Genomic DNA, 25,636 nt, shown 5'->3' on the forward strand with positions numbered 1-25,636 from the left:
GGTGTGTCAGCAAAATCTGTCACTGGCTTTGGTGATTCGAAAGGCAGACACATTCTTTCATCTCTGTTGATCCTCATCTGATACAGGATTTTCCTGCCATTAAATCTGGAGAAAGAAAAATAAGCGCTCAAACCTGCACAAGCAAGTATCCTTCCTCGACTCCTGCTCACCACCCCACCCCCCTTTACTCTGTCGGACCATTTTTAGCATCTGTGGCTGCGGGACTCCGGAGATGGATGGGCTGGGGGAGCCGAAGGGCACCTCTGAGGAGGAGCAGGACCAGGCACACCCCCAGGACAGTAAGCAACATTTGGGGACTGTTCACGAATGTTTCTTTGCAGAGGTTTCCGCTCTGGCCATTTGCTTGCTGGGTTGTCAGTGAGTCCATCTGTGTTGCTGTCAGGGTTTTAGTCTGACCAAGGGTTTCTGAACAGATCCAAGCTGTCAGGGCGGGGGGAGCTTCTGATTGGCTGTTGTTACTGGTTTCTCTTAACTCGACACCAAGGTGAATGGGGAGACATGAGTGTGAGGAAGAAGAGGGCAAAGGCAGGGCATTCAGGAGGAAGTGTGGAGGTGTGGGGAGGGGTCTGTGTGTCCTGGTTCTCAAGGGAACCCTCATGGGCACTCGGTGACCTGTGCTGTCTCCCCTCAGGTAGGGCTTCCACAGCTGGGTGGTTCTAAGCCACCAGGTGCGTGAAAGGCCACGGGATGCTGGTGCTGCTGCTGCATGGTGAGTTCCAAGGCCTGCTCCTTCTTGACCCCCAGCAGACAGCTGCCAGTGGGTGCAGGGGTTGGCAAGCCCATAGAAGATTCTAGAAGATGCATGGAAACCACAGGGCTTCTGCCCAAGGAGCTTGGTCTTCAAGTGGCTTCCATGGAAGATGTACATGGACACCAGTTCTGATTAGGTGTCACTGAACTGTGATCATGGGGGAGGGATTGGAAAATGAGATAAAACAGAGCAGGTGGTGGGTTTTGTTTGTTTAAATATAAAGATTCCTGGGGCACCTGGGGGGCTCAGTAGGTTGAGTGTCAGACTCTTGATTTTGGCTCAGGTCATGATCTCACGGTTTGTGGGACAGAGCCCTGCATCAGGTTCTGTGCTGACAGTGTGGAGTCTGCTTGGAATTTTCTGTCTCTGTCTCTGTCTCTGTCTCTGTCTCTCTCTCCCTTTCTCTCTCTGCCCCTCTCCCACTCACGCTCTCTCTCTCTCAAGAGAGATAAACATTAAAACCCCCCCCACAAAATTCCTGAGCCATATATATAAAATAGCCTTTTGGTGATTTTCAATTTCAGATATGAATTCATTGGTGTAATCACCAAAAAGTACAGTGGTTTTCTAATCATATTATTTTAAGCTCATTTAGTTAAGAAAAGATCTCTTAAACCATCTTCCTAAAGGAAGAAGAACAAATGAAAATAGGGGTGCCTGGGTGGCTCAGTTGGTTAAGCATCCGACTCAGCTCAGCTTAAGCAACCAACTCACGGTTCGTGAGTTCAAGCCCCGCATCAAGCTCTGTACTGACAGTGTGGAGTCTGCTTGGGATTCTGTGTCTCCCTTTCTTTCTGCCCCTCCCCTGATCACGCTCTCTCTCTCTCTCAAAAATGAATTAAACATAAAAAAATTTAAAAAAAGAAAAAATGAGAGTATGTTGGAATTGTGGGATTATGGGTGATGAAACATTTTGCCCAAGTTTTTTAGTCCTATTGTTATGTGGGTTTTAATATAACCAGAAGACTCATCACAAAGATTTTTTTCCCCCACCTCTATAGCCCCACCTGCTCAAATCTGAGATTGCCCAAGGAAAAAATCCCTTGATAAATTCTGCAGTAAAGAATCCTATACAAACAATCTGTTTTTTCTGACCCTCGGGTGAATGTAATTATTTGAGGTCATAACTACCTATGTAATAGACTTCTGTGTGCAGCGCTGGCAGAGAAAATTTACCAGATAATTCTAAAATGGTAGCAATAGAATTTTCTTACCCTTTAGTTCACTGTTTCAAAAAGTAGACCTTGCTCTATTCAATGGAATCAACAGGTACATCTTGTTTATATCTTCAATACACTCAAGGGATATTATGAAGGATATAACTGCATAGCTTTTGTCCTTGAGAAACTTCTATTCCTTTGTGAGAGATCCAATAAATAAATGAGAAAACAAATTGGAACAAGGTGCAGGGAACACTATGATAAATAGGACATGACTCTCTACCTCGAGGAGCCTCCAAAGGACAGAGGTTGACATTTATATAAATACGAACAGCCAGCTCCTTGCCATTTCTCCTACCTAGAAAGGATATGAAGTTTGATTGACTCATTGGGACAGAATGTTTGCTTCTAAGAGCCAATATGATTTTAAATGTGTACCGAAAGCTCTCCTGTTCCTGACAGAATGCAGACCGTATTCATAGCCTGTGCACTGCAAAACAGGAACTGTTCCTGCTGCCGCAGAAACCCGAAATACATCCCGACTTCTTGTGACAAGTTGGAGAGCTTAGCGGTGACATCATTTGCTAACAATAGATGCACTTAAAATTAATGACCCTCTCTACATCCCCTGGCGCTTTAATTTAAAACACACTCAGCAGCACAGACAATATTACTCTGACTACAAGTCACAGGATTATGAACGACGTGTTCCCGAGATGCAGGCAGGGATAGGGTTCTACCTCCTTAGCTAGAAAAAAAAAATGATTAAATGAGCCCGACAAAACAAGGTCGTGGTAGAATCAGAAGGGGCTCACAGCAGGGTAAATCTGGGACAAAACCCAAACAGAAATTCTCTGGACAGGAGGGTTGCCTGGAAGGGCCTCTCCCCTCCCCCATGTGACACCCTTCAGGGTCCTCCTGCTGTCCACAGCTTAATATCCCGATTCCTTAACTCACTTTACGGGATTCTTCACCAATGGCGTACTCTGCTGTCTCTAGAGTCTAAGACGCAGTAGGTGCTTAATAAGGATTTGTTTGTTCAATGGGTGAAGCCTCCCAGATTAGAACCATTACAATACCTGATAGAGGTCTTGCCCCTAAAAAATCTGTATGTATTTCAAAAACTCTTCAAACTCAATAATAAGACAACTCATTAAAAATTTTTTTTCTTTTCATTAAGTAATCTCTATGCCCAACGTGGGGCTTGAATTCACGACCCCATGATCAAGCCACATACTCCGCCAACTGAGCCAGCCAGGTGCCCCTGAGACAACCCATTTTGAAAAAAATGGGACACCCATTTTGAATAGCTATTTCATCAGAGAAGATATACAAATAACTAATAAGCACATGAAAAGATGCTTAGCATCATTAGTCATTAGGGAGATGCAAATCAAAATCACAATGAGATACCACCTCACACCCAGGACGATGGCTAGAGTTAAGAAGACAATAGCAAGTGTTGGTGAGGATGTGGGGCAACTGAGGCATGCACCTACCATATGACCCAGCAATTCCACTCCCAGGCACATGCTGAATGAAAACACAAGTCCACAACAAGACTGGCCCACAAACCCTTCCATCAGCTTTAGTCACTCGTGGACAGGTAAGACTTTACCTGGGGCGACTGAGCCGAAGTAGAGAGTAGGATGTGCAACTAACTGAGCCACCCAGGTGCCCCTGATTCCATTTATATGAAATTCTAGAATAGGCAAAACTAATCTATCATTCAGAAAGCATATCGGTGGTTGTCTGGAGCTGCGGATGGGGAGGGGACCGCTGCCAGAAGGACCCAAGGAAACTTTCTGGGTGGTAGGCATGTTCTAAATCATGATTAGGGTGGTGGTTACATGGGTGTATATATTTGTTACACACTTAAAATGGGTACATTTTATTGTAAGTAAATTATACCTCAATCAACTTGGCTTAAAAGAAAAAAGAAGTCTGTAGGGGGAGGGCACCTGCACCCCAAAGAGAACAAATCCTTCACTAACGAGACTCAGGTGCTGTAGGGTGTAGGGCAGTATGCGTGTGAGGTTCTGAGTGCAGAGTAGTGCTCTCTGGATGGGGGTACTGGTTTGTTCACTATTCATTCTCCTATTGTTTAGTTTTGTTTTTAAATGTTTACTTATTTATTTTGAGAGACAGAGAGAGAGAGAGAGAGAGAGAGCACAAGTGTGGGGGGGGGTGGTCAGAGAGAGGGGGAGACAAAGAATCCCAAGCAGACTCCTTGCTAACAGCACAGAGCCAGATGCAGGGCTTGAACACCCAACTTGTGAGATCATGACTTGAGCTGAAACCAAGAGCCAGACCCTTAACCGACTGGGCCACCCAGGTGCCCCTCATTCCCTTGTTGTTGAGCATTTGTTTTCAGTTATCAATATTGGGGCGATTATCAATATTTATGCCCGGAGGCCTCTGTGTGGGCCTTGTGTTCTAGAACTCAGATGGGACAGCTCTCTACCCTAAGATCCACAGGGCCTGTGAGGCTGTCAGCAGACCACCTTTCCTGAGACAAACTGATTTCTCCATCTCCCAGGACTTTCATTAGCAAAGTGCAGGGTGAATCCATGATCCTTTCTTTACTGCCACAAAGGGTACCTTTGCAGTATGAGAAGGAAGTTCTGGGGTTACTGTGAGATCAGAGGCCACGTGATGGTCTCCCCCACTTGCCTTTCTGGTTCCCCCCGCCCCTTTTGTTTTGAAACTCCAGAACTGGGGGTGCCTGGGTGGCTCAGTCGGTTAAGTGTCTGACTTCAGCTCGGGTCATGATCTTGCGGTTTGTGAGTTCGAGTCCCACGTCAGGCTCTGTGCTGACAGCTCAGAGCCTGGATCCTGCTTCAGATTCTGTGTGTCCCTCTCTCTCTGCCCCTCCCCAGCTTGCACTCTGTCTCTCTTTCTCTCTCTGTCTCAAGAATAAATAAACATTCAAAAATTAGAAAATCCAGCACTGGGTCCTGGACTGAGGAGCATTGGCCGGGAGTAGGATGAAAATGACTTCTGGAGCCAAAGTGGCTGACTAGATTTTGCTGAAAGCAGAAAATTGACCATATTTTCCCTTGCTATTTTGGTTTCATGAGGCACAAGTTCTTTGAAAACAATGGGAATCAAGAAATGCTTCCAACTCAGCCTGTGGTTGGAAACTCCATGAGTAACTGTTCTCCTAGCAAACCTCGAGGGGGAAAAGCGCATATCCGAAAAGCCGAGGACCTATGAAGGAGAAATTCCTCAGCTGGCCTGCATTAAGACATCATTCTGTGGGCCATCCGAGCTCAGCCATCACTGGCTCCCTGCAGCTTGGGGGCTGGCCAGCACGTCAGACCATGACACAAAAGCAGGGACCCCCTTCTGGTATTTGCCCAGTTTCAGGGACACTTTGTAACTTTAAAAAAAACCTGTTTTAGGGGCACCTGGGTGGCTCAGTCGGTTAAGCGGCCGACTTCGGCTCAGGTCATGATCTCGCGGTCCGTGAGTTCAAGCCCCGCGTCCGGCTCTGTGCTGACAGCTCAGAGCCTAGAGCCTGTTTCAGATTCTGTGTCTCCCTCTCTCTGACCCTCCCCTGTTCATGCTCTATCTCTCCCTGCCTCAAAAATAAATACAATGTTAAAAAAAAAAACAAAACCTGTTTTTATTTAGTTTTGAGAGAGAGAGAGAGTGAGAGAAATAAAGAGAAGGAGCAGGGTAGGGGCAGAGAGAGAGAGGGAGACAGAGGATCCAGAGCAGGCTGTGGGCTGACAGCAGCGAGCCTGATGCGAGGCTCAATCTCATAAACCATGAGATCATGACCTGAGCTGAAGTCGGACGCTCAACTGACTGAGCCACCCAGGCGCTCCATTTCCTTTATTGAACTAAAATTCACGGAACATAAAATTAACAATGAACCATTTTAAAGTGTACAGTTCAGCAGCATTTAACACATTCACAGTGTTGTGTGACCATCTCCTCTATCTACTTCCAAGACATTTTCATCACTGTGAAAGGAAACCCTGTACCTATTAAGCAGCCACTCCCACTCTACAAGCGGTAGAACCCACCCCCTGCCTCCCAGCCCCTGGCAACCACTAATCTACTTTCTGTCTCAGTGGATTTGCCTATGCTGAGTATTTCACGTAAATGGAATCATACAATGTGTGGTCTGTGCATCTGGCCGCTTTCACCTAGCATAATGTTTTCAAGGTAGTGTGTATCACTACCTCATTCCTTTTAATGCCAAAATAATATTTCACTGTGTGGATAGACCGCATTTTGTTTATCCATTCATCTGTCGATGGACGTTTGTTTCCAGCTTTGGGCTATTGTGAGTAATGCTGCAATGAACATTTGTGTGCAAGTATTTGTTAGAACGCCTACTTTCAATTCCTTTGGGTATATACCCAGGAGTGGAATTGCTGGGGCATACGGTCATTCTAGGTTGCACCTTGCAACATCTTATATACCACGCAGATAAATCCCATTTTTGTAAAGTCGGTCCACGTAGACCCCTGGTTTTTTGACTTGGGCTGTATATTGGAATCATCCGTGGAGCTTTAGCAGCACCAATGATTATTTCCACCCGCTGAAGATTTGGATTTAATTGGTATAGTGTACAGCCTGAGTATTGCGAGTTAGTTGAAAGCTCATCGGGTGATTCTGATGTGCAGCCCAGGTGGAGAACCATTCTAGACTCTTCCTTGAAGTCTACTTGTAATAACTTCACTATTTCTGCATCTCGGCTTCCTCATCTGAAACGGGCAGACCATTATGAGGAACAGATGAGTTGAAATGTTTGAAACAGCTGTGAAAACATGGGAGCAGGCTAATCGGCCCATCTGTTCCTCATAATGGTCTGCCCGTTTCAGATGAGGAAGCTGAGATGCAGAAAGCTTGTCTGAGGTTAAAGCAAAACAGAACACTCCAAAAAAGCAGTACAAGAGACCAGGGATGAAAGGCAGTGTCATCAAAATTTATGAGAGAACTAGAGAGGCTGTGCCCTCAGGATGAGTGTTTCCAGACTGAATGGAAAGCCCCACATGTGTATCCCAGGGCTGTGATGGAGGCTGGCTGGGCAGAGGCCAGTCCTGAGCTCAGGCCAGTTTCACCGAATTTCTCATCTTCCTCTCCTAACCTCAGACTGGGAATGAAGGCAGTGAAACCTTTTCAGATTTCCACATGGATCCTTCCCAAAAACACTGGCATGAGAAGAAAAATTGCTAAGCAACTGCCAATGAGTTTTGACATTCTCTTCTCACAAACTGTGATCTTTATTTTAATTTGGCACATGTTTTTCTGACCAAGGTATCCCCATGGAACTCAGCTCTAGACAGCGAGGAGATTTGTCTTTGGAATAATCACTGCTGATTCCAGGAGAGGCCTCTTTTCATTTGCATGTGGAAAAATCAGGAATGGCCTAAACAAATTTTCATTATGTTTTCTACATATCATGGCAATGAATAGCAAGGAGCTTCCTTTTGGCTCTTGAGGCTCATGCCTGGTCCTGAATTTGAGTAGCTTTCTCTTAAAAAAAAACAAAACAAAACACGTTCATTTATTTATTTTAAGAGAGAGAGAGAGAGAGGATCCCAAGCAGGCTCTGTGCTGACAGCGCAGAACCTGATGTAGGAGTCGATTAAGAGTCGGATGTTTAACTGACAGCCACCCAGGCTCCCTGAACGGTTTTCTGTCTTTTGTTTTGGGTTTTCTCTCTCTCTTTTTTTAAACATTTATTTGTTATTAAGAGACAGAGAGAGAGAGTATGAGCATGGGAGGGGCACAGAGAGGAGACACAGAATCCGAAGCAGGCTCTAGGCTCTGAGCTGTCAGCACAGAGCCCGACGAGGGACTCAAACTCACAGACCGCGAGATCATGACCTGAGCCGAAGTCGGATGCTTAACCGACTGAGCCACCCAGGCGCCCCTGGGTTTTCTCTTTTAAGGTTAAGAGTTCATGATGTTCTTTGGGGAAAGGAGGAGATGGTACTAGAGAGATTAGGGGACATGTTTTACTTAGGATGTTGTTTAGGAATCTTATTGCAAAGCACAGAACCTGCCTAAGGTATCAGTGGAGCCAAGAAAGGGTTTATTCAGTGATAGTGTTCCCAGTCTTCCTGGTTGGAGGCCCACTGCCCAGAGCATTCCTCAACAAGGGAGTGGGGCAGCTCTAGCAAAGACCCTGAAGCAACCACCACTGGTTGGCACATGCGGCGGCTCATGGGCATCATGCTGGGCGCTGGGTGCCAGAAATTCCACCATGGGAGCCTGCAAGCCAGACGCCTCTGCCATCATCCTGGCCAGAAAATGGTTTCTGCCTGGCATTTACTTCTGAATCCAAGTGTCCCTGTGTGTGTCTGATCGACGAAACTAGGTCACATGCTTGGGCCCTAACTGCAAGGGAAGTAAGGAAAGAGAATTTCCGGCTTCTATCTTCAGGAGGCAGGACTTACAAGGTAGGAAATTCCCTAAGTGTAGAAAGAGTATTTAAAAGGTGGTCGGTAGCTAGAAACAGTATCACTACTAGCAGAGGTGGTTTGGCCGCAGGGAACAGAAATCCATTTGTCCACGTAGGTGGTTTGAATGGGTTTCTGAAATGGACACAGGGAAATGTCATAGAAACAGCTATAGCAGGGTCTTAACGGGACTAGAGAGCTGGCTAGCAACTTCCTACTCTTCCTGCTCTCCATTTCTGTGATTCTCACCTTGGGTTTCATCCTGTGTCGGCCCACCAGCTTCCTCCCCTTGCCCTCGACTACTGCTCCCTTAGAACTTTGACCTGCACGTGGCTTTGGTATAAACCCTAGCCCCAGTGCTATACAGGTTGGTGCTCACATGATCTCACTGCATGTTCCATGTTCGTTGAAGGTGGTGGGGGTGGGGGTGGGGATTGTTGAATGAATCTGATTGGCCCTGCTTAGGTCAAATGTTTATCTGCAGTCCAAACAGCTGTGTCTGGGAGGAAGCGGCAGAGACACATGGGGCTCTGACTGGGGTATTTTTTTCTAAGAGGTGGTGTTTGGCAACAGCTGCTGTCCAGTCACGGAAAATGCCAGCCAGAAGGGGCCCCCAAAGGGCGGGAAGTGCCGGCCCTTCAGTTTACAGTTAAAGAGACGGAAGCTCAGAGAGGCTAGGTGTGTGGGGTGGGGGATCGCACTGCATAGCGGAAAGACAAAAACCAAAGCGTGGTGTTATTTAACCACCCTGAAACTCAGTTTCCTCCTTTGGGAGAAAAAGGGAATAATACCTTGCAGGTTGTCATATTAAAATCAAAAAAATGTAGCAGGCTTAGTTTTGAGCAAACACTAATTAAAAAGTTAGGTGTTATAAGGCCAAAAGAGACCCATAAAATTTGATTAATTTGAATTGCTTTATACATGCTCATATCACCCAAATAACTTGTTCTGTTGAGCTCCCAGGGCCACTGCCATGAGCTGTTCTAGGACTGCATAGAAGTAAAATCCTATAGTATGTGCTCTTTTTAAAAAGTGTTTGTTTGTTTGTTTGTTTATTTATTTATTTATTTTGAGACAGAGAGAGAGAGAGAATTAGAGCATGAGCAGGGGAGGGGCAGAGAGAGAGGGAGATACAGAATCCCAAGCAGGCTCTGCCCTGTCAGTACAGAGCCCGACGCAAGGCTCAGTCTCACGAACCGTGAGATCATGACCTGAGCCAAAATCGAGAGTTGGATGCTTAACCTACTGAGCCACCCAGGCGCCCCCTAAAGTATGTACTCTTTTGTGTCAAGTTTCTTTGGCTCAACATGATGTTTTTGTTTGTATCAATAGTTTGTTCCTTTTTATTGCTGAGTAGTATTCTGTATGAATATATTGTAATTTATTTTTCTACTGTTGGGTAATTTCCAATTTTTATCTATTATGAATAAGCCACCATGAACATTCTTGTCTAATCTTTATGTGGACCTTTCTTTTATTTCTCTTGGGTGAATACCTAGGAATGGAATTGCAGAGTCATGGGTGGGCATATGTTTAACGTTAATAGACACTGCCAAAGTTTTGCAAAGTTATTGAACTCTTTTCCACTCCCACCAACAATGTAGGAGAATCCCATTGTTCTACATGGTTGCCACCATTTGGCAAAGGTTGTCAGTCTTTTTAGCCATTCTAGTGGGCGTGTAGAGAATCTCATTGTGGTTTTAATTGGCGCTTCCCTAATGGCTAATGATATTGAGCACCTTTTCATGTACTTGGTGGCCACTTAATATATTCTTTTGTAAAGTGTTCAAGTCTTTTACCTATTTTTATCTAGTTGTCTTTTCATTATTCGTTTGTAGTTATTTTTATATTCTGTATATAAGTCATATATAATGTATATATGTGCGTGTATATATATATATATATATATACACACACACATACACAAACTATAGTATACACATATATACACAAACTGTATATATATAGTACATATATATATGTACATATATATATGTACTGTATATATATAGTACATATATATGTACATATATATATGTACTATATATATACACATACACACACACACACACACACACACATACACAAACTGTAGTACTTAATCTCTTTTTTTAAAAACAGCTTTATTGGGGACGACTGAGTGGCCCCCACTCAATTGGTTGAGTGTCCGACTTCAGCTCGGGTCATGATCCCATGGTTCATGGGTTGGAGCCCTGCATTGGGTTCTGTGCTGACAGCTCAGAGCGTGGAGCCTGCTTCGGATGCTGTGTCTCCTTCTTTCTCTTCCCCTTCCCCCCCCCCCCCCTCACACACACACACACACACACATACATTCTCTCTCAAAAATAAGTAAACGTTAAAAACAGCTTTATTGACATATAAGTGACATCTAATAAACAATGTATTTAAAGTGTACTCTTGTGAAACCATTAGCACAATCAAGATAAATACCATATCCATTACCCTCAAGATTCATGCCCCTGTATAACCTCTCCTTCCTGCCCCCTCCCTACCTCCTGACCCATCCCCAGGCAACTACGGGTCTTTCTGTTACTATAGAATAATATTTATGTAAGTGGAATCATATAGTATGTACCTTTTTTTTGTTTGGCTTCTTTCACTCAGCAGAGTTAACTTGAGATTCCTCTATGTTGCATTTCTTTTTATGTCCATTTCTTTTTATCACCCAGTAGTATTCCATTGTGTGGATACATCATAATTTGTTTACCTGTTCAACCTTGGTGGGTGTTTGTGTGGTTTCCAGTTTGGGGTTATTATGAATAAAGCTGTTGTGATCGGTCATCCCCAAGTCTTTAGTATGGACATATGCTTTTATTTCCCTAGGCTTAGAATGGATGGATCAGAAGGTAGGTGTATGTTTAACTTTTAAAGAAACTGCCACGTTGTTTCCAATGTGGTTGTACCATTTCACACTCCCACCAGCAGTGTAAGAGGGTCCCAGTTATTCCATATGCTCTGTAACACTTGTTATGTCAGTCTTTCTAATTTTAGTCATTCTAATAGGATGCAATTCTAATTTGGATTTCCCTAACAATGAATGATGTTGACCATATTTTCTTGTGTTTATTTGCCTTCTGTATATCTTTTTTTGATGAAGTGTTTCTTCACCTATTTTGCCAATTTATTAATTAGGTTATCTGTTTTCTTATTATTGAGTTTTAAGAGTTCTTTATATATTTTGGGTACAAGTCCTTTATGAGATACATACAGAGAAAATATACAGATGTGTTCTCCCAGTCTGTGGTCTGTATTTTCATTCTCTTAACAATGTCTTTCAAAGAGTAGAATTTGTTTTTATTTTAATATAGCCTAAGTTAATACTTTCTTCTTTTTTTTAATTAAAAATTTTTTTAATGTTTATTTTTGAGAGAGCATGAACGAGCAGGGGAGGGGCAGAGAGAGAGGGTGATACCGAACCCAAAGCAGGCTCCAGGCTCCAAGCTGTCAGCATAGAGCCCTACATGGGGCTTGAACTCACGAGCTGTGAGCTCATGACCTGAACCGAAGTTGAACACTTAATGCACTGAGCCACCCAGGTGCCCCCCAGCATTTTATTATTATTTTTTTAAAAAGTTTATTTATTTATTTTTATGTGAGCACGTGCACACATGCAAGTTGAGGAGGGGGAAGAGAGAGAGAGAGAGAGAGGGAGGACGGGAGGGAGGGAGAGGGAGAGAGAATCCCAAGGAGACTCCATACTGTCAGCACAAAGCCCAATATTGGGCTCAATCTCACCAACTGTAAGATCATGACCTGAGATGAAGTCAAGAGTCAGACACTTAACCAACTGAGCCACCCAGGCACCCCTCCAGCACTTTAAAAGATATAATTCTTGGGGTACCTAGCTGGCTCGGTTGGTAGAACATGCAGTTCTTAATCTTGGGGTCATGACTTTGAGCACCACATTAGGCATAGAGTTTACTTAATAAAAACAAATTTAAAAATATATAATTCTGTTGTCTTATGGTCTCTGTTGTTTCCAATAAGAAGTCAGTCATCATTTTTATTGTTGTGTACTCTATATAATGTCTTTATTCTTTGGATGCTTTAATGAATTTTCTGTCTGGTTTTCAGTAGTTTGACTATGATGTCCTTAGGAGTGTGTGTGTGTGTGTGTGTGTGTGTGATGTTATTTGGGGTTTGCTGGGCTTCTTGTTTTTAACTGAATTTTGAAAATTGTCTTCAATTATTTATCTGCTGTATTCTCTCCTCTGGGACTCCCAATACATGCATGTTAGTCTAATTGCTTGATATCCCACGGGTCATTGAAGCTCCCACCATATTTTTTCCAATCTTTTTTTTCTCTCTGTGCTTCATTTTGGGTAATTTCTTTTTTAATATTTTTATTGTTTTTATTTTACTTTTGAGAGAGAGACAGAGTGTGAGCAGGGGAGGTGCAGAGAGAGAGGGAGACACAGAATCTGAAGTAGGCTCCAGGCTCTGGACAGCTTGTCATCATAGAGCTTGATGTGAGGCTTGAACTCGTGAACTGTGAGATCATGACCTGAGCAAAAGTCAGACACTTAACCGACTGAGCCACTTAGGTGCCCCCATTTTGGGTAATTTCTATTGACATCTCTTAAAGTACATGAAATGTTTTCTTCTGCTATCTCTAATCTGCTATTTTTCTTATTCAATGATTTTTTTTTTAATTTTTTTTTCAACGTTTTTTATTTATTTTTGGGACAGAGAGAGACAGAGCATGAACGGGGGAGGGGCAGAGAGAGAGGGAGACACAGAATCGGAAACAGGCTCCAGGCTCCGGGCCATCAGCCCAGAGCCTGACGCGGGGCTCGAACTCACAGACCGCGAGATCGTGACCTGGCTGAAGTCGGACGCTTAACCGACTGCGCCACCCAGGCGCCCCTATTCAATGATTTTTTAAGAAATTCAAATATTGTAGTATTATTTCAGTACTAAGATTTCCATTTGGTTAATTTTTAAAAATTTTATTAAATGTTTATTTATTTTGAGAGAGAGAGAGAGAGAGGAGAGAGAGAGAGAGACCATGAAAAGAGGAGGGGCAAAGAAAGAGGGAAAGAATCCCAAGCAGGCTGCATGTTGTGAGCAGAGAGCCCCACACAGCCCACACAGGGCTCTATCTCATGAACCGTGAGATGATGACCGGAGCCAAAATCAAGTCAGATGCTTAACCAACTGAGCCACCCAGGCGCCCCACATTGGGTTCATTTTTAGAGTTTCCATATGTCTTCTAAAATTCAAATTCCCCATGTCTTCACCCATTATATCCACCTTTTCCTATAAATTCCTTGACATATTTATACTAAATTTTTGTTTGGTAATTCCAACATCTGGGCAGTCTCTGGGTCTGTCTCTATTAACTATTTTTTTCCCCTTTTGATAAATGTCACATTTTGCTACTTCTTCACATATCTAGTATTATTTGACTATATATAAGATATAGTAGTTATAAGAAATTCTAGATTCTCGTATCTTCCTTCGAAGAGTGTTGAATTTTGTGTGGCATTCAGTTAATTTACTGGCAGATCACCTTGATACTGGGGAGGCTTAGATTTAGGCTTTGTTAGGGTAGGCCTACCTAGTTCAGTTTTGCCCTTTGTCCTGAGAAATGGTCTTCACTCCTAAGGTGTGGCCCTTTGGGGTTTCACTGGAAAGCCTGAGGTATTTTACAAGCCCGTCTAACTTGGTGGACCTTGAACTCTTAATCTGTCTCCCATTACTGGGAAATTGCTGAAATCTTCATGTAGTTCTTTTGGCCTTGAGTTCTCGGCTCCTTGGAGTCACCCCACATACATGCACTTGAGGACTGAAACAAGGATCTAAGGGGAGTATGTTTGCCAATTGTGTGGCTCCTTCTTTTTCATGTTTTCCCTCCTCAATTTCCAGCCACTGTGGCAGCTATATACTCTAACTTCTAACTTGTCAGCCTGATAAGACTCTTGCTTTCTGCTTGAGCTCTATTCCCTATCTGCAGCATGGACCTCAAAATGCCCTCCCTAAGAGGAAAAGGTCGTTTTCTTTTTTATTTTTAAAATTTATTTTTTTTAATTCCAGTATAGCTAACATACAATGTTATATTAGTTTCAGGTATAAGAGGAAAAGTCAGATAAATTGTGTCTTTACCTAGTTTGCTTCTCTCTCTCTTTTTATGTTTATTTTTCAGAGAGACAGAGAGCACGTGAGGGGCAGAGAGAGTGGGGGGACAGATGATCTGAAGCCAGCTCTGTGTTGACAGCAGACAGCCCAATGTAGGGCTTCTATCTGAGAACCATGAGATCATAACCTGAGCCACAGTCAGATGCTTAACTGAGCCACCCAGGTGCCCCACCTAGTTTACTTCTCTTAAGGGTTGTATATACTCTGGTTGCCTATTTAGGTTGCTTTCCAGTGCCTTTAAATATTTTTTCTTTAAATATTTTCCCACAGTTTACACTAGTGATCAGCAGGAATGTTAGTCTGATACAAGCTACCCTGCCATTATTGCAAGCAGAACTCATACACTTAGTCTTTATATTGAGTAAACCAATACTGGCTTTTGGTTGTCTGTTCTGAGAACTTACTTGACTTAAATTTCACTAAGTAATCCAGTAAATTAGTAATTCCTAATGGTCTATCAACGTTTCAGAGGTTGAAAATAGGTCTGTAATAGTGACATCTTGAGTGTGTAAACTTTATTTATTTATTTATTTTATTTATTTTTTTTTTTAAAGTATGACTTTTCAGGTGGATATTTTTTTTTTTTTAATTTATTTTTGGGACAGAGAGAGACAGAGCATGAACGGGGGAGGGGCAGAGAGAGAGGGAGACACAGAATCAGAAACAGGCTCCAGGCTCCGAGCCATCAGCCCAGAGCCTGACGCGGGGCTCGAACTCACGGACCGCGAGATCGTGACCTGGCTGAAGTCGGACGCTTAACCGACTGCGCCACCCAGGCGCCCCGAGTGTGTAAACTTTAAAAAAAACCTTTATAATCTATTTTCTGAAACAGGGAATACAATCACATGGTTCAATATTTAAGAGGTAAAAAAGATACACCATAAAAAGCTTTAGTCCCACCCCTCTTGCGTGTGTTTTTAAAAAATTGTCAGCTCCATTTTTTAATCTAATCCCTGTCATAATCCTAGGAATTCCTTGACAAAGAAGTTTGTTTTGTTTCATAAATAAATGATATCCTCCAGCAGGAATCATTACAGAGGAAGGCATCAGTTCCATTTATTTCTGCAAACATTTCGTGTGCCCGGAACAATGTTAGCTATTGTGGAGTAGAAACGTGAGTCATACAGTTGAGAGTGCACTTCTCTTAATTAGAAAGGAGAAGAGAGTAGAATGAAGGACTATTTGTAAGGAAATCTGATGCCTTCTTCTTGACCCAGTTGGAAGAGTTGATAGAAAAAGGTCCCACCCCTGTCCAGCTGACGCCTGGAGTTAAGGTTATATTCTTGGCCCTGTCTCTCTAACAGGGTGTCTCTCTAGCCCAACTGCTGCCCTGTTTACAGCCAAGTTCAGCACAGGGTCCAAGAACCTTGCTGGAAGCTTGGTGTCTAGTTCACAGTTCTTAGGGAGAGGAAAAAGCTAAGTCAAGCCTCTGTAACTTCAGAATGTTGAACTAGCTACAGTTTACAACAGAAGGGTTGCTCAAAGGGCTGAGTGTTCTCCAGCCAAGTCTGAAAGAGCTGAACCCCTTCCTAGCAGCTGTAAAAACACGCCGTGTCCACAACAAATGTGCCGAAAAGACACCGGAAGCTGAACAAAACCACAGAGGCAGCAGCAAGAGTTCTGCGCACTCCTTGTGTGGCTACACCTTCAGGTTCCTACAGGGGCTGGGACTGGCAAGGCAGGGTAATGTGTACACAGTGGGAGGGACTGAATGGTAGGTCAGGGGTGTCTGTTAGCAATTTGGGAATACTGCTAAGGAGGAACAGAAATTATGAATATCAGTGGTCAGCTTTACATCTGGGTACCTTTGTTCCTCTGCAGGAATTTAAGATCGAGCACATTCCACCTGTGAGCCTCCCTTGGCCAGAAAATAAAACTTGCGCATCTTCCCTGCTGCCTTTTCCATTAGAACTCAAGATGGGGCTTGGGACCCCTGGCTACCATTCTGTTTTGGTGCAGGTGGCAAGCCTACTGGAGGGCTTTTGAAGTCTTTATCTGATCCTCCATTCAAATGCTCAGAACAGAATTAATTTTATAAGCACCATTCTTTCCCGTGATAATGTATAAAAGCCTTTAGAGGGCAAGGGATGGTGAATAAAAGTTAACTTCACAGTGTCCACAATTATTTTCTGAGATATGTAAGAAGTTCATTGTTAGTTTATTTAGTATGCTGTCCTTAGGGCTTAAATTTAGTGACTGTTCAAAAGAAAAAAAAAAAAAAGATTGATAGGCTTCTCTTTCTTTCCCAACCTCCTGTTCCCTAACTCTCTCTTCTTCATGAGGCTTAATTTACTCAGTGGGTTTTGTTTCAGGAATTGAATTCTTATGGTGGGAGGGACTAGAGCAGCACCAATAAAAATATAATGCAAGCCACATATGTTTAAATTTTCTTTTCTCTTTAAAGTTTATTTATTTATTTTTGAGAGAGAGAAGAGAGTGAGTGAGCGGGGCAGGGGCAGAGAGATGGGGGATAGAGGATCCAAAGCAGGTTGTGTGCTGACAGCAGAGAGCCCCATGTGGGGTTCAAACTCACAAACCGTGAGATCATGACCTGAGCTGAAGGCCGTCGCTTAACTAACTGGGCCACTTGGTGCCCCTTAAATTTTCTAAGTAGCCCCATTAAAAACTGTAAAAAGAAAAGGATGACATTAATTTTAATATTTCAGTTAACCAAATATATCTAAAATATCTTTTCAACGTGTAACCAATACAACAATTATTGATGAAACAATTTATCATTCTTTTTTTGGTACTAAGTCTTTGAGACCTGGTGTGTATTTCACACTTCCAGTACATCTCAATTCAGGATAGGCACATTTCAAATCTTCAGTAGCCACATGTGTCTGGTGACTACGGTATTGGGCAGTACAGGGCTAGAGCACAGGCCCTGGTGAAGCCCTCCAGGTCCCCCCTCTGCATGCAATGATCCCTCTAGGCTGAATTCCAGGAGAGCACCCAGTGATGTTACAGGCAGGAGAGGGTTCAGAATGGGGTCAGATGCCGGAATCCCAGCTGGGTTTTGCTGATAAAGACAACTGGAAAGCAAAGGGTAGGGCGGCGTGGGTGGGGAACGTGTGTTAAGGTCTGAGAACTGGGAGGAGGCCCTTCGAAGGGCACGGTTATGCAGGAGGTACGAGAACTTGGTGGAGGGCCGAACCCTGCCACACGGACAGGTGGGACCTTACCTGGGGCGACCCCTGAGCTGACGGCTGTTCCTTTTCTGTCTTCTCGCCCCCCACCCCACCTGCCAGCAGTAGTCCTCGGCCTGCCCAGCGCCTGGGCCGAGGAGGCGTGCACGCGCACCTGCCCCGCCGCCTGCGCCTGCAGCAGCACCGAGCGCGGCTGCTCCGTGCGCTGTGACCGCGCCGGCCTCCTGCGGGTGCCGGCCGAGTTTCCGTGCGAGGCAGCCTCCATCGACCTGGACCGGAACGGCCTGCGCTTCCTGGGCGAGCGGGCCTTCGGCACGCTGCCGTCGCTTCGCCGCCTGTCGCTGCGCCACAACAACCTGTCCTTCATCACGCCCGGCGCCTTCAAGGGCCTGCCGCGCTTGGCCGAGCTGCGTCTGGCGCACAACGGCGAGCTGCGCTACCTGCACGCGCGCACCTTCGCCGCGCTCAGCCGCCTCCGCCGCCTCGACCTGGCCTCCTGCCGCCTCTTCACGGTGCCTGAGCGCCTCCTGGCCGAGCTGCCCGCCCTGCGAGAACTCGCCGCCTTCGACAACCTGTTCCGCCGCGTGCCCGGCGCGCTGCGCGGCCTGGCCAACCTGACGCATGCGCACCTGGAGCGCAGCCGCATCGAGGCGGTGGCCTCTAGCTCGCTGCAGGGCCTGAGGCGCCTGCGCTCGCTGAGCCTGCAGGCCAACCGCGTCCGCGCCGTGCACGCAGGCGCCTTTCGCGACTGCGGCGCCCTGGAGCATTTGCTGCTCAATGACAACCTGCTGGCCGAGCTGCCTGCCGAAGCCTTCCAAGGCCTGCGCCGCCTGCGCACGCTCAACCTGGGCGGCAACGCGCTGGGCCTTGTGGGGCGCTCCTGGTTTGCCGACCTGGCAGAGCTTGAGCTGCTCTACCTGGATCGCAACAGCATCGCCTTTGTGGAGGAGGGCGCCTTCCAGAACCTCTCGGGCCTCCTTGCTCTGCACCTCAATGGCAACCACCTCACCGTGCTGGCCTGGGCTGCCTTCCAGCCTGGCTTCTTCCTGGGCCGCCTCTTTCTCTTCCGCAACCCGTGGCGCTGTGACTGCCGCCTGGAGTGGCTGCGGGACTGGATGGAGAGCTCCGGCCGCGTGGCCGACGTGCCGTGCGCCTCCCCAGGCTCCGTGGCCGGCCTGGACCTCAGCCAGGTGGCCTTTGCGCGCACTTCCGATGGCCTCTGTGTGGATCCCGAGGAGCTGAACTTCACCGCATCCAGTCCAGGCCCGTCCCCAGAGCCTGCGGCCACCACCGTGAGTAGGTTCAGCAGCCTCCTCTCCAAGCTGCTGGCCCCAAGGGCCCCGGTGGAGGAGGTGGCCAACACCACCGAGGGAACGCTCAACACCTCTCTGTCTGACAGCCTTCTCTCCGGTGGGGTCGTTGTTTTGGGCCACAGCACCTGGTTTCTCCTCGGCTCTGGCCTCCTGCTCATCGTGGTGTTTGTCCTACGCATGGACTGACCTTGCCTCACTGGGGTGGCCCAGATTGCCTTGGCCAGTGGAGGAAAGTTGAGTTAACTGGCTTGAGGTGTTTGTGGTGAGGGAAGAGGGGAACTGGATGGGGCAGGTGGTGAAAATTCCAGCCCAGGATGGAAGGGACAGTTTACTTCCAGAGATGGTCCTAGGAGGAGGAGAGCCCTGGGCAGTGCCACACCGGGATGGGGTGAAGGTGGGGAGAAGAATGGATTTATGCTCATGTCACCTGGGCATCAATTGGACAAGAGAAGCAAGAATGAACATGGGCCCTCCAGTGAGAAGATTAGGAATTGGAAGCTCTTAGGGCTACAGGGCTCTACCCCCATCCCTTGCCCCCATCTTCCAGGACACAGAGACTGCAGTGCCTGAATTAGAGTCAATCCAGTGGCTAAATACTAAGAACTGTGCTAGTTTTCCTGGCAGGACAGCCCATTAAGCCCAGTCCCTTTGTTTTCTACCACAATTGCCCTCCCCTTCCCCTAGGGGCAAGGGCCACTAGGATCCAGAAAGATGGACAGGAGAGAAGGGGGATGTGAGAGGAAGTTAGACTCGAGGGAGGTGGCCATGGTTCCTGGGGTCTGGAATGTGTTAAGAGGCATTGAAAACAAAGACCCGTTTCACTTACTCCACAATTATTCCCAGGGGTGGCCTTAGCCACAAAGCAACTTTAGGGCAGGGTAGGGGGAAAAAAGAGGGGGAGCGGGTTTCTGTATACAAATAAATGGGTAAAATCCTAAGATTAAAAAAAGAAAAACGTTAAACAAGTTTTTGTACCTCAGGAGTTTTTTTTAGAGTCTTTCATATGCAAACATGCATTGTGAATCTCCAGGAAGGCCGCAAAATCCTCTTTTCTTAGGTTTTGTGGGAAGAGTGTCCGGAGGACAGAGATGCTGTTAGTAGGGCAGGGAGTCTTCAGCTTGGATGATCCCATTAGGTGCGGAAATCATTATGGGCGGCACACTTTGGGGCCGACTAATGGCCAGGAGGAAAGGAGGCAGCCAATAGCTGGGAAGGGGGCCTGACAGATTTCCCAGGGTGGGAGTTGGCTAACTCTAAGCCCCCAGGCCTGAGTGCCAGGGCAAATTCTGTATGTCTGCTAAATACTTGCTGAAGCAGTTCTCCACGCACAAGTAATGATGACTTCATTCGTCAACTTGCTGGAAATCCGCAGTTTTAATGTCCTGAATTCCTCTGTCTATATTTACAGAGCTGGGTTTTCAAAGCTCACATAATTCAGGGTGCACCAAGCTGTCAGGTCTTCATGGTGATAGTACTTCTGTGTCTGTAGGTGATACTAAACATTAGAAATGTTGCAGAAAGACCTCTGAGGGTAGGAGTGTTCAAACGGGCTGTGACCATTAGTGGTCAATCAACTCAATTTGATGGGTCACAACCAGCGTTCAAAAAAAAAAAACAAAAAAAACCCAACTAACCAAGAATAGAGTCTCAATAACTAACCAAGACAGAGAGTCTCACATGTAACAAGTATTGTTTTGTAAAACTTAATTTGTATGCATTTATTCATATTATATGTGTATGTATGTATGTTGTGTCTGGATTGCTGCGTACAATTTATATTTTATTGTAGGCTGTTGTTTTTTTCTCTTGTGGGCTATTGTTAAGAAAGTTTGAAAGTCACTAATCTGGAGCCTGCATGATTTTTAAGAACTTTTTATTTTGAAAAGTCTCAAACTTACAGAAAAGTTGCCAGAATAATAGAATAAACACTTTGGCCATTCACCTAGGTTTCCCAGTTGTTAACGTTTTACTGTATTTGAGGTATATAGTTTGAGTTAGTTGTAAACATCACAGCCCTTCACCCCTAAATACCGTAGTATGTATTTCCTAGTCAGGAACTTTATCATTGATAGAATAGTATTATTTAAAATATACTCTATAGTGAAATTTCAACAGTTGTCAAAATGATTTCCTAGGCAGTCACTCTATTTTACTATTAGTCGCAAAAAAAGGTTCCTTGTGTTCATTTGATCACAGTACTCAAAATTCTAAATCCTCTGACTGACTTTAATGTTTTAAAATGAATTCGTTCTCCAAATGTCTTACTTTTCAAATGTGAGAACCAGATGAGGTCAGAAATGTTGTTTGTTCAAACCATGTGTCGTGGCTATGGTAACTGAGTAAGGATCACGAGAATCCTGGAGACCAGACCTCTGCGTTTGGGTAACCATGGAAGTCCGCAGCACACGTGCAGCCTGTGTTACTGAGGAACAAGATGCTGCCTGGGGAGGAATGTCCTTCCTTTCATTTGGAGCAGGTTCCTGAGAGTCAGCCTCAAAATGCTGCTTCAGTTCTGCCCAGTGGTTAGATGGCCAGCTTTTTAATGAACATTTGTTTGGCTGAATGTTTTTGAACAAGTATCAACACTGAAATAGCCTCCGGGGAGACAGATTTTTATAGAACTACCCAGCCCAGTAGAATTCTGGGAACGTGGGAGTTACTTACTGCCAAACAGATCCAGAGTTGCCTGGAACAAGTTCCCCGTGAATTGTGGCCATTATGAGCTCTCATGAGAGAACGGGGAGTGGAGTTCCCAGTTTTAAGTTCATGAAGTTTCCCACCCCATCCCTGGTGGAAAGTACCTTGAGAAATGCCAAGGTGCTGTGGATTCTGCTGAGCAAAACTACGTGTCCCCGTCTGGATGGACCATTTTATGCTGTGGCAACAAACGATCTCCAAACCTCAGTGGTTTCCTGAGGGTTATTTCTTATGCACATGTCCAACATGGGCTCGTGAGGGGGGCTCTGCTCTTTGTAGTCACTCAGGGACCCAAGCTGATGAAGGATCTGCCATTTTCGGACACTGTTATCTAAACACGAGTTTTAGGGTTTGTTGCAACAGAGAAGGAAAGCTTGGGAGAATCATGCACCACTCTTAAATGCTTCTACCCAGATGTGACATGTGTTGCTTCTCACCCTTCATTGGCCAAAAATGTCACCAGGCCACACCTAACTCCAGCCAGGCAAGGAGGTGTGGTCCTCCTGTGTGCCCAGAAAGAGAGGAGAACTGGGGATGTTGATGAACCCTAGCAGTGCTCCGGACAGCTCACCCGATAGAGTCAAGCCTGGACTTGTCAGCACTGTTCGAAGAAATAGAGGCTGGAGAGGCAAATCTGGTGGGCAAGGCCCTACTAGGCTCACTCTTTCTCCCCTCCCAGCACCCCAGCTGGGCTTTGAATACAATATTTGCTTTAGCCAGTAGGAAGGCTGTGGCCTCATTGTATTGGTTCTTTCAGAAAGGGGAGAGGGGTCCATGGCCGGCTCAGTTGGTAACTTTGTGTGACTTTTGATCTTAGGGTCATGAGTTCAAGCCCCATATTGGATGTGCAGCCTACTTAAAGTTAAAAAAAATTTTTTTTAAAGGAGAGGGAAAATGTAGAGACAAAAGGTTCATCTTTTCCTCTTTAAAAAATGTTTTCTGCATATTCAACTTACACTATCCAAATCTTTAGAAGCTTGATCTTTGGAAAATTCCCTCTCAGAAAGCTCCCTGGCTATTTCTAAGAGGTCCCCCTGCCACCTGTCGTTTTATGAGGATGATCAAAGCCCCCATCCACCCACCTCTTTGTCAGGCTACCAAAATGCTGCCCTCTACAGGGCACTTGTCTGCTGGTCACAGCTGTCATTGGCCATCAGCTGCCTCTGCCAACTTCACCCCGATTTGATCCTCTGGCCGAAGGACAGCTTAGGTCCTCCCCCTTAATCCCTCACGGGACAAAAGTGAAGGAAATTTTTCCAAAGGGTTGGGTGTAATGGAAGAGAAGTAAGTAGCCCCTCTTACTAGTATCAGATGTGGCTGTTGGTATAATCCACAGACCTCAACCCTCTCAGGGGCCCATGTGGCTGGGCTGGCTTAATTCTGCACCCGCCCCCCCCCCCCCCCCCCCCCCCGCCTGAAATACCCAGGCCTAGCTGTGTTTCAGAGACCAAACTCCCAGGGAGGACTTTTTTCTTGTCCCTTGTAAGGCCCACTTCCGCATTCTACAGATAGTGGCCAGCCTTGCCCTCTGCAGCACTCCCCATAAGATGTCACACAAAGTCCCACAGTGGGGTCTAACAGAGCTGAAGGGGTTAGTCAAGTCCAGATTTTCACCTCACCCACGTGCCTGCCACCAGCCCCTTCTTCATCCCGGTGCCATGTTGCTAGAAACTGTGGCTCAGAGCTCAAAAGAACAAACAACAGTTCTGGGGACACCAGTTAGCCTAAAGTTGCACAGAGTAAATTAACATTTCTCTCCCCAAAGCCCCCACATCTGAGAGACTGGGAGACATAGCTTTGATAAAAGATACAACAGCCCCCTCCTTTTTAAGTGATTATATATATATATATATATATAGTATATATATATATATATAAGTATATATATATATATAATACTATATATATATATATATATAATACTATAATATACTATATAATATACTATATATACTATATAATACTATATATATATATATAGTATATATATATAATACTATAAAAATACTATAAAAAAATACTAGTGTGTGTGTGTACATACACACACTAGTATTTTGTTTTTATATTTTGAAAGACACTCTGTTTTTCTGTTCTGAAATAGGACTCTTCACTTCCCTCTCTGACACTGTGTTCAGATTTGCCCCCAAGAGTGAGGGGGTGGGCCTTTCTATTTGCACGTGACCTGATGGCTTCACAGAGCAGAGGGCAGTCTTTCCCAGAGGACTGCCCAAGTCTCCATCCCAGGGGCCAGAAACTGCTTGTGACATTAAATTTTTCTGGGTTCCAGAAGTCTGAAAGCTCCATCTCTGCCAGAGTGGTCAGGAAAGGCTGAGGGGGATAGGAGTCATATCAGGGGGATGGTATTTTTATGGTTTAGGTGGCAGTAATAACTGGCTCTCCTCCCCTTCTTGCACCCCCCCCCCCCCAGGGGCTGCGCTGATCAGAGAAGGAGTCATAAGCAGCCTCTGGTCTTGAAGAACACTCTGGCATCTGTTGTCTGCCTGTGGCCTGAGGTAAAAGGCTGCGGTGAAACATGGCCCCCTCTACCAGGTGCCTGGCCAACTTCAGTTGCTGAAAGAACGTCACTTCTATTCCTTCTCGTTGTGTCTCAGGCACAGGAAATTTAGAAGCACTTAAACAGACCTTTGCCATGTTTAAGGGAATTCCCTTGAAATGTTGCTGACTTTTACACCTGTGATGCTGAGAGGAGAAAAAGAGACTTTTTATTCAGCCAGATTGAGACTCCAGCGTGCAAGGGAGACCTGTGGAGGGCTTATCTCTGTGGTTTGCAGCAGCCTAGCTGGAGTTCTCTCTGGGCGTATATGACCTCGTGGCCGAGGCCCACTCATGGCTCACTCAGGATCCACTTAGTAGGTCATGGCATTGGTAGTGGCAACCAGCATTAAATGATAGTGACAAAGTAGATGGGGAAACTTTAGCATGTAGCACTGATAGTAACAACAGTCTTATTTCGCTAAACTGTGGCTTCAGTTATATATGTTTGTGTGTGTGTGCGCATGCACCAGAACATGACATAAAAATATATCTGTCACTGGGGTGTCTGGATGGCTCAGTTGGTTAAGCATCCGACTTCAGTCAGGTCATAATCTCATAGTTCGTGAGTTTGAGCCCCGTGTCGGGTTCTGTGCTGACAGCTCGGGGCCTGGAGCCTGCTTCATATTCTGTGTCTCCCTCGCTCTCTGACCCTTCCCTGCTTACGCTGTCTGGGTCTCTCTCTCAAGAATAAGTAAACATTAAAAAAAATTTAAAAACACGTATCTGTCACTGTGATGGGGTCATGGGGTCATGATCATGAATATCCGTAAGCCAGGGTCATAGATCAATTTGATTCCTTACTTGTTTTCAAAGAGCTTGGGGTTGAAGGTAAAATGCAAGACTGTTTCATTTGTTGATTATTCTTCTTCCAGCCAATTCATTTTTTTGCATCGCCACCAGAAAGTAGACTTGCGTTATTTATACCCTATTTATAAACCTAGTTAGATCAAAAGAAGTAAGATTGGGTGTTTTGAAGAGCACCTGAGCAATTAGAATCAAGGTGCTCTTTGATCATGGGAAGAGTCGGGGTGAAGTCGTGTGTGCAGACCAGGCGGCTAATGACTGTGGGGCTCCTGCAGTGAGGCTCTGTAGAGGCCTGCAGAGCACTAATGGCTGTTTCGTTTAATAAGTTAATGGCTAATAATGAGAACATCTTTGAATGACCTTCTTGGTGTCTCACATGGATATCTATTATTAAAACATCTAATAACATGAAAAAGCCCCCCAAGGGTAAATGATTACAGAGATTATGATCATTTAGGATAAATTTTGCTATGTCACCTCTGTGTCCTATTCCTAATATATATATAACTGCCTTTCTTTTTTTTTCTTTTTTGAAAGATTTTTTAAATGTTTTTTATTTATTTTGAGAGGGTGGGAGGGGCAGAGAGAGGGAGAGAGAGAGAAT

General features: G+C 45.2%; 1 protein-coding gene across 1 annotated transcript; it reads left to right on the forward strand.

Annotated features, from left to right (window-relative positions):
- The first annotated feature begins 15 nt into the window (after positions 1-15).
- On the forward strand, positions 16-20,818 carry NYX (nyctalopin). Its single transcript, XM_058713129.1, has 3 exons — positions 16-299; positions 653-730; positions 17,765-20,818. The coding sequence occupies exons 2-3, from the start codon at positions 709-711 to the stop codon at positions 19,159-19,161; spliced, it is 1,419 nt and encodes a 472-aa protein (XP_058569112.1). The 5' UTR covers positions 16-299; positions 653-708; the 3' UTR covers positions 19,162-20,818.
- Positions 20,819-25,636: the final 4,818 nt, after the last annotated feature.

The sequence above is a fragment of the Neofelis nebulosa genome, chromosome X, assembly GCF_028018385.1.
Source record: "Neofelis nebulosa isolate mNeoNeb1 chromosome X, mNeoNeb1.pri, whole genome shotgun sequence".
Classification (NCBI taxonomy): Eukaryota; Metazoa; Chordata; class Mammalia; order Carnivora; family Felidae; genus Neofelis; species Neofelis nebulosa.

Coding starts and splice junctions, on each gene's coding strand:
- NYX (XM_058713129.1), top strand. CDS start 709: ATGCTGGTGCTGCTGCTGCATG. Junction 731..17,764: donor GCTGGTGCTGCTGCTGCATG/GTGAGTTCCAAG, acceptor CCCACCTGCCAG/CAGTAGTCCTCGGCCTGCCC.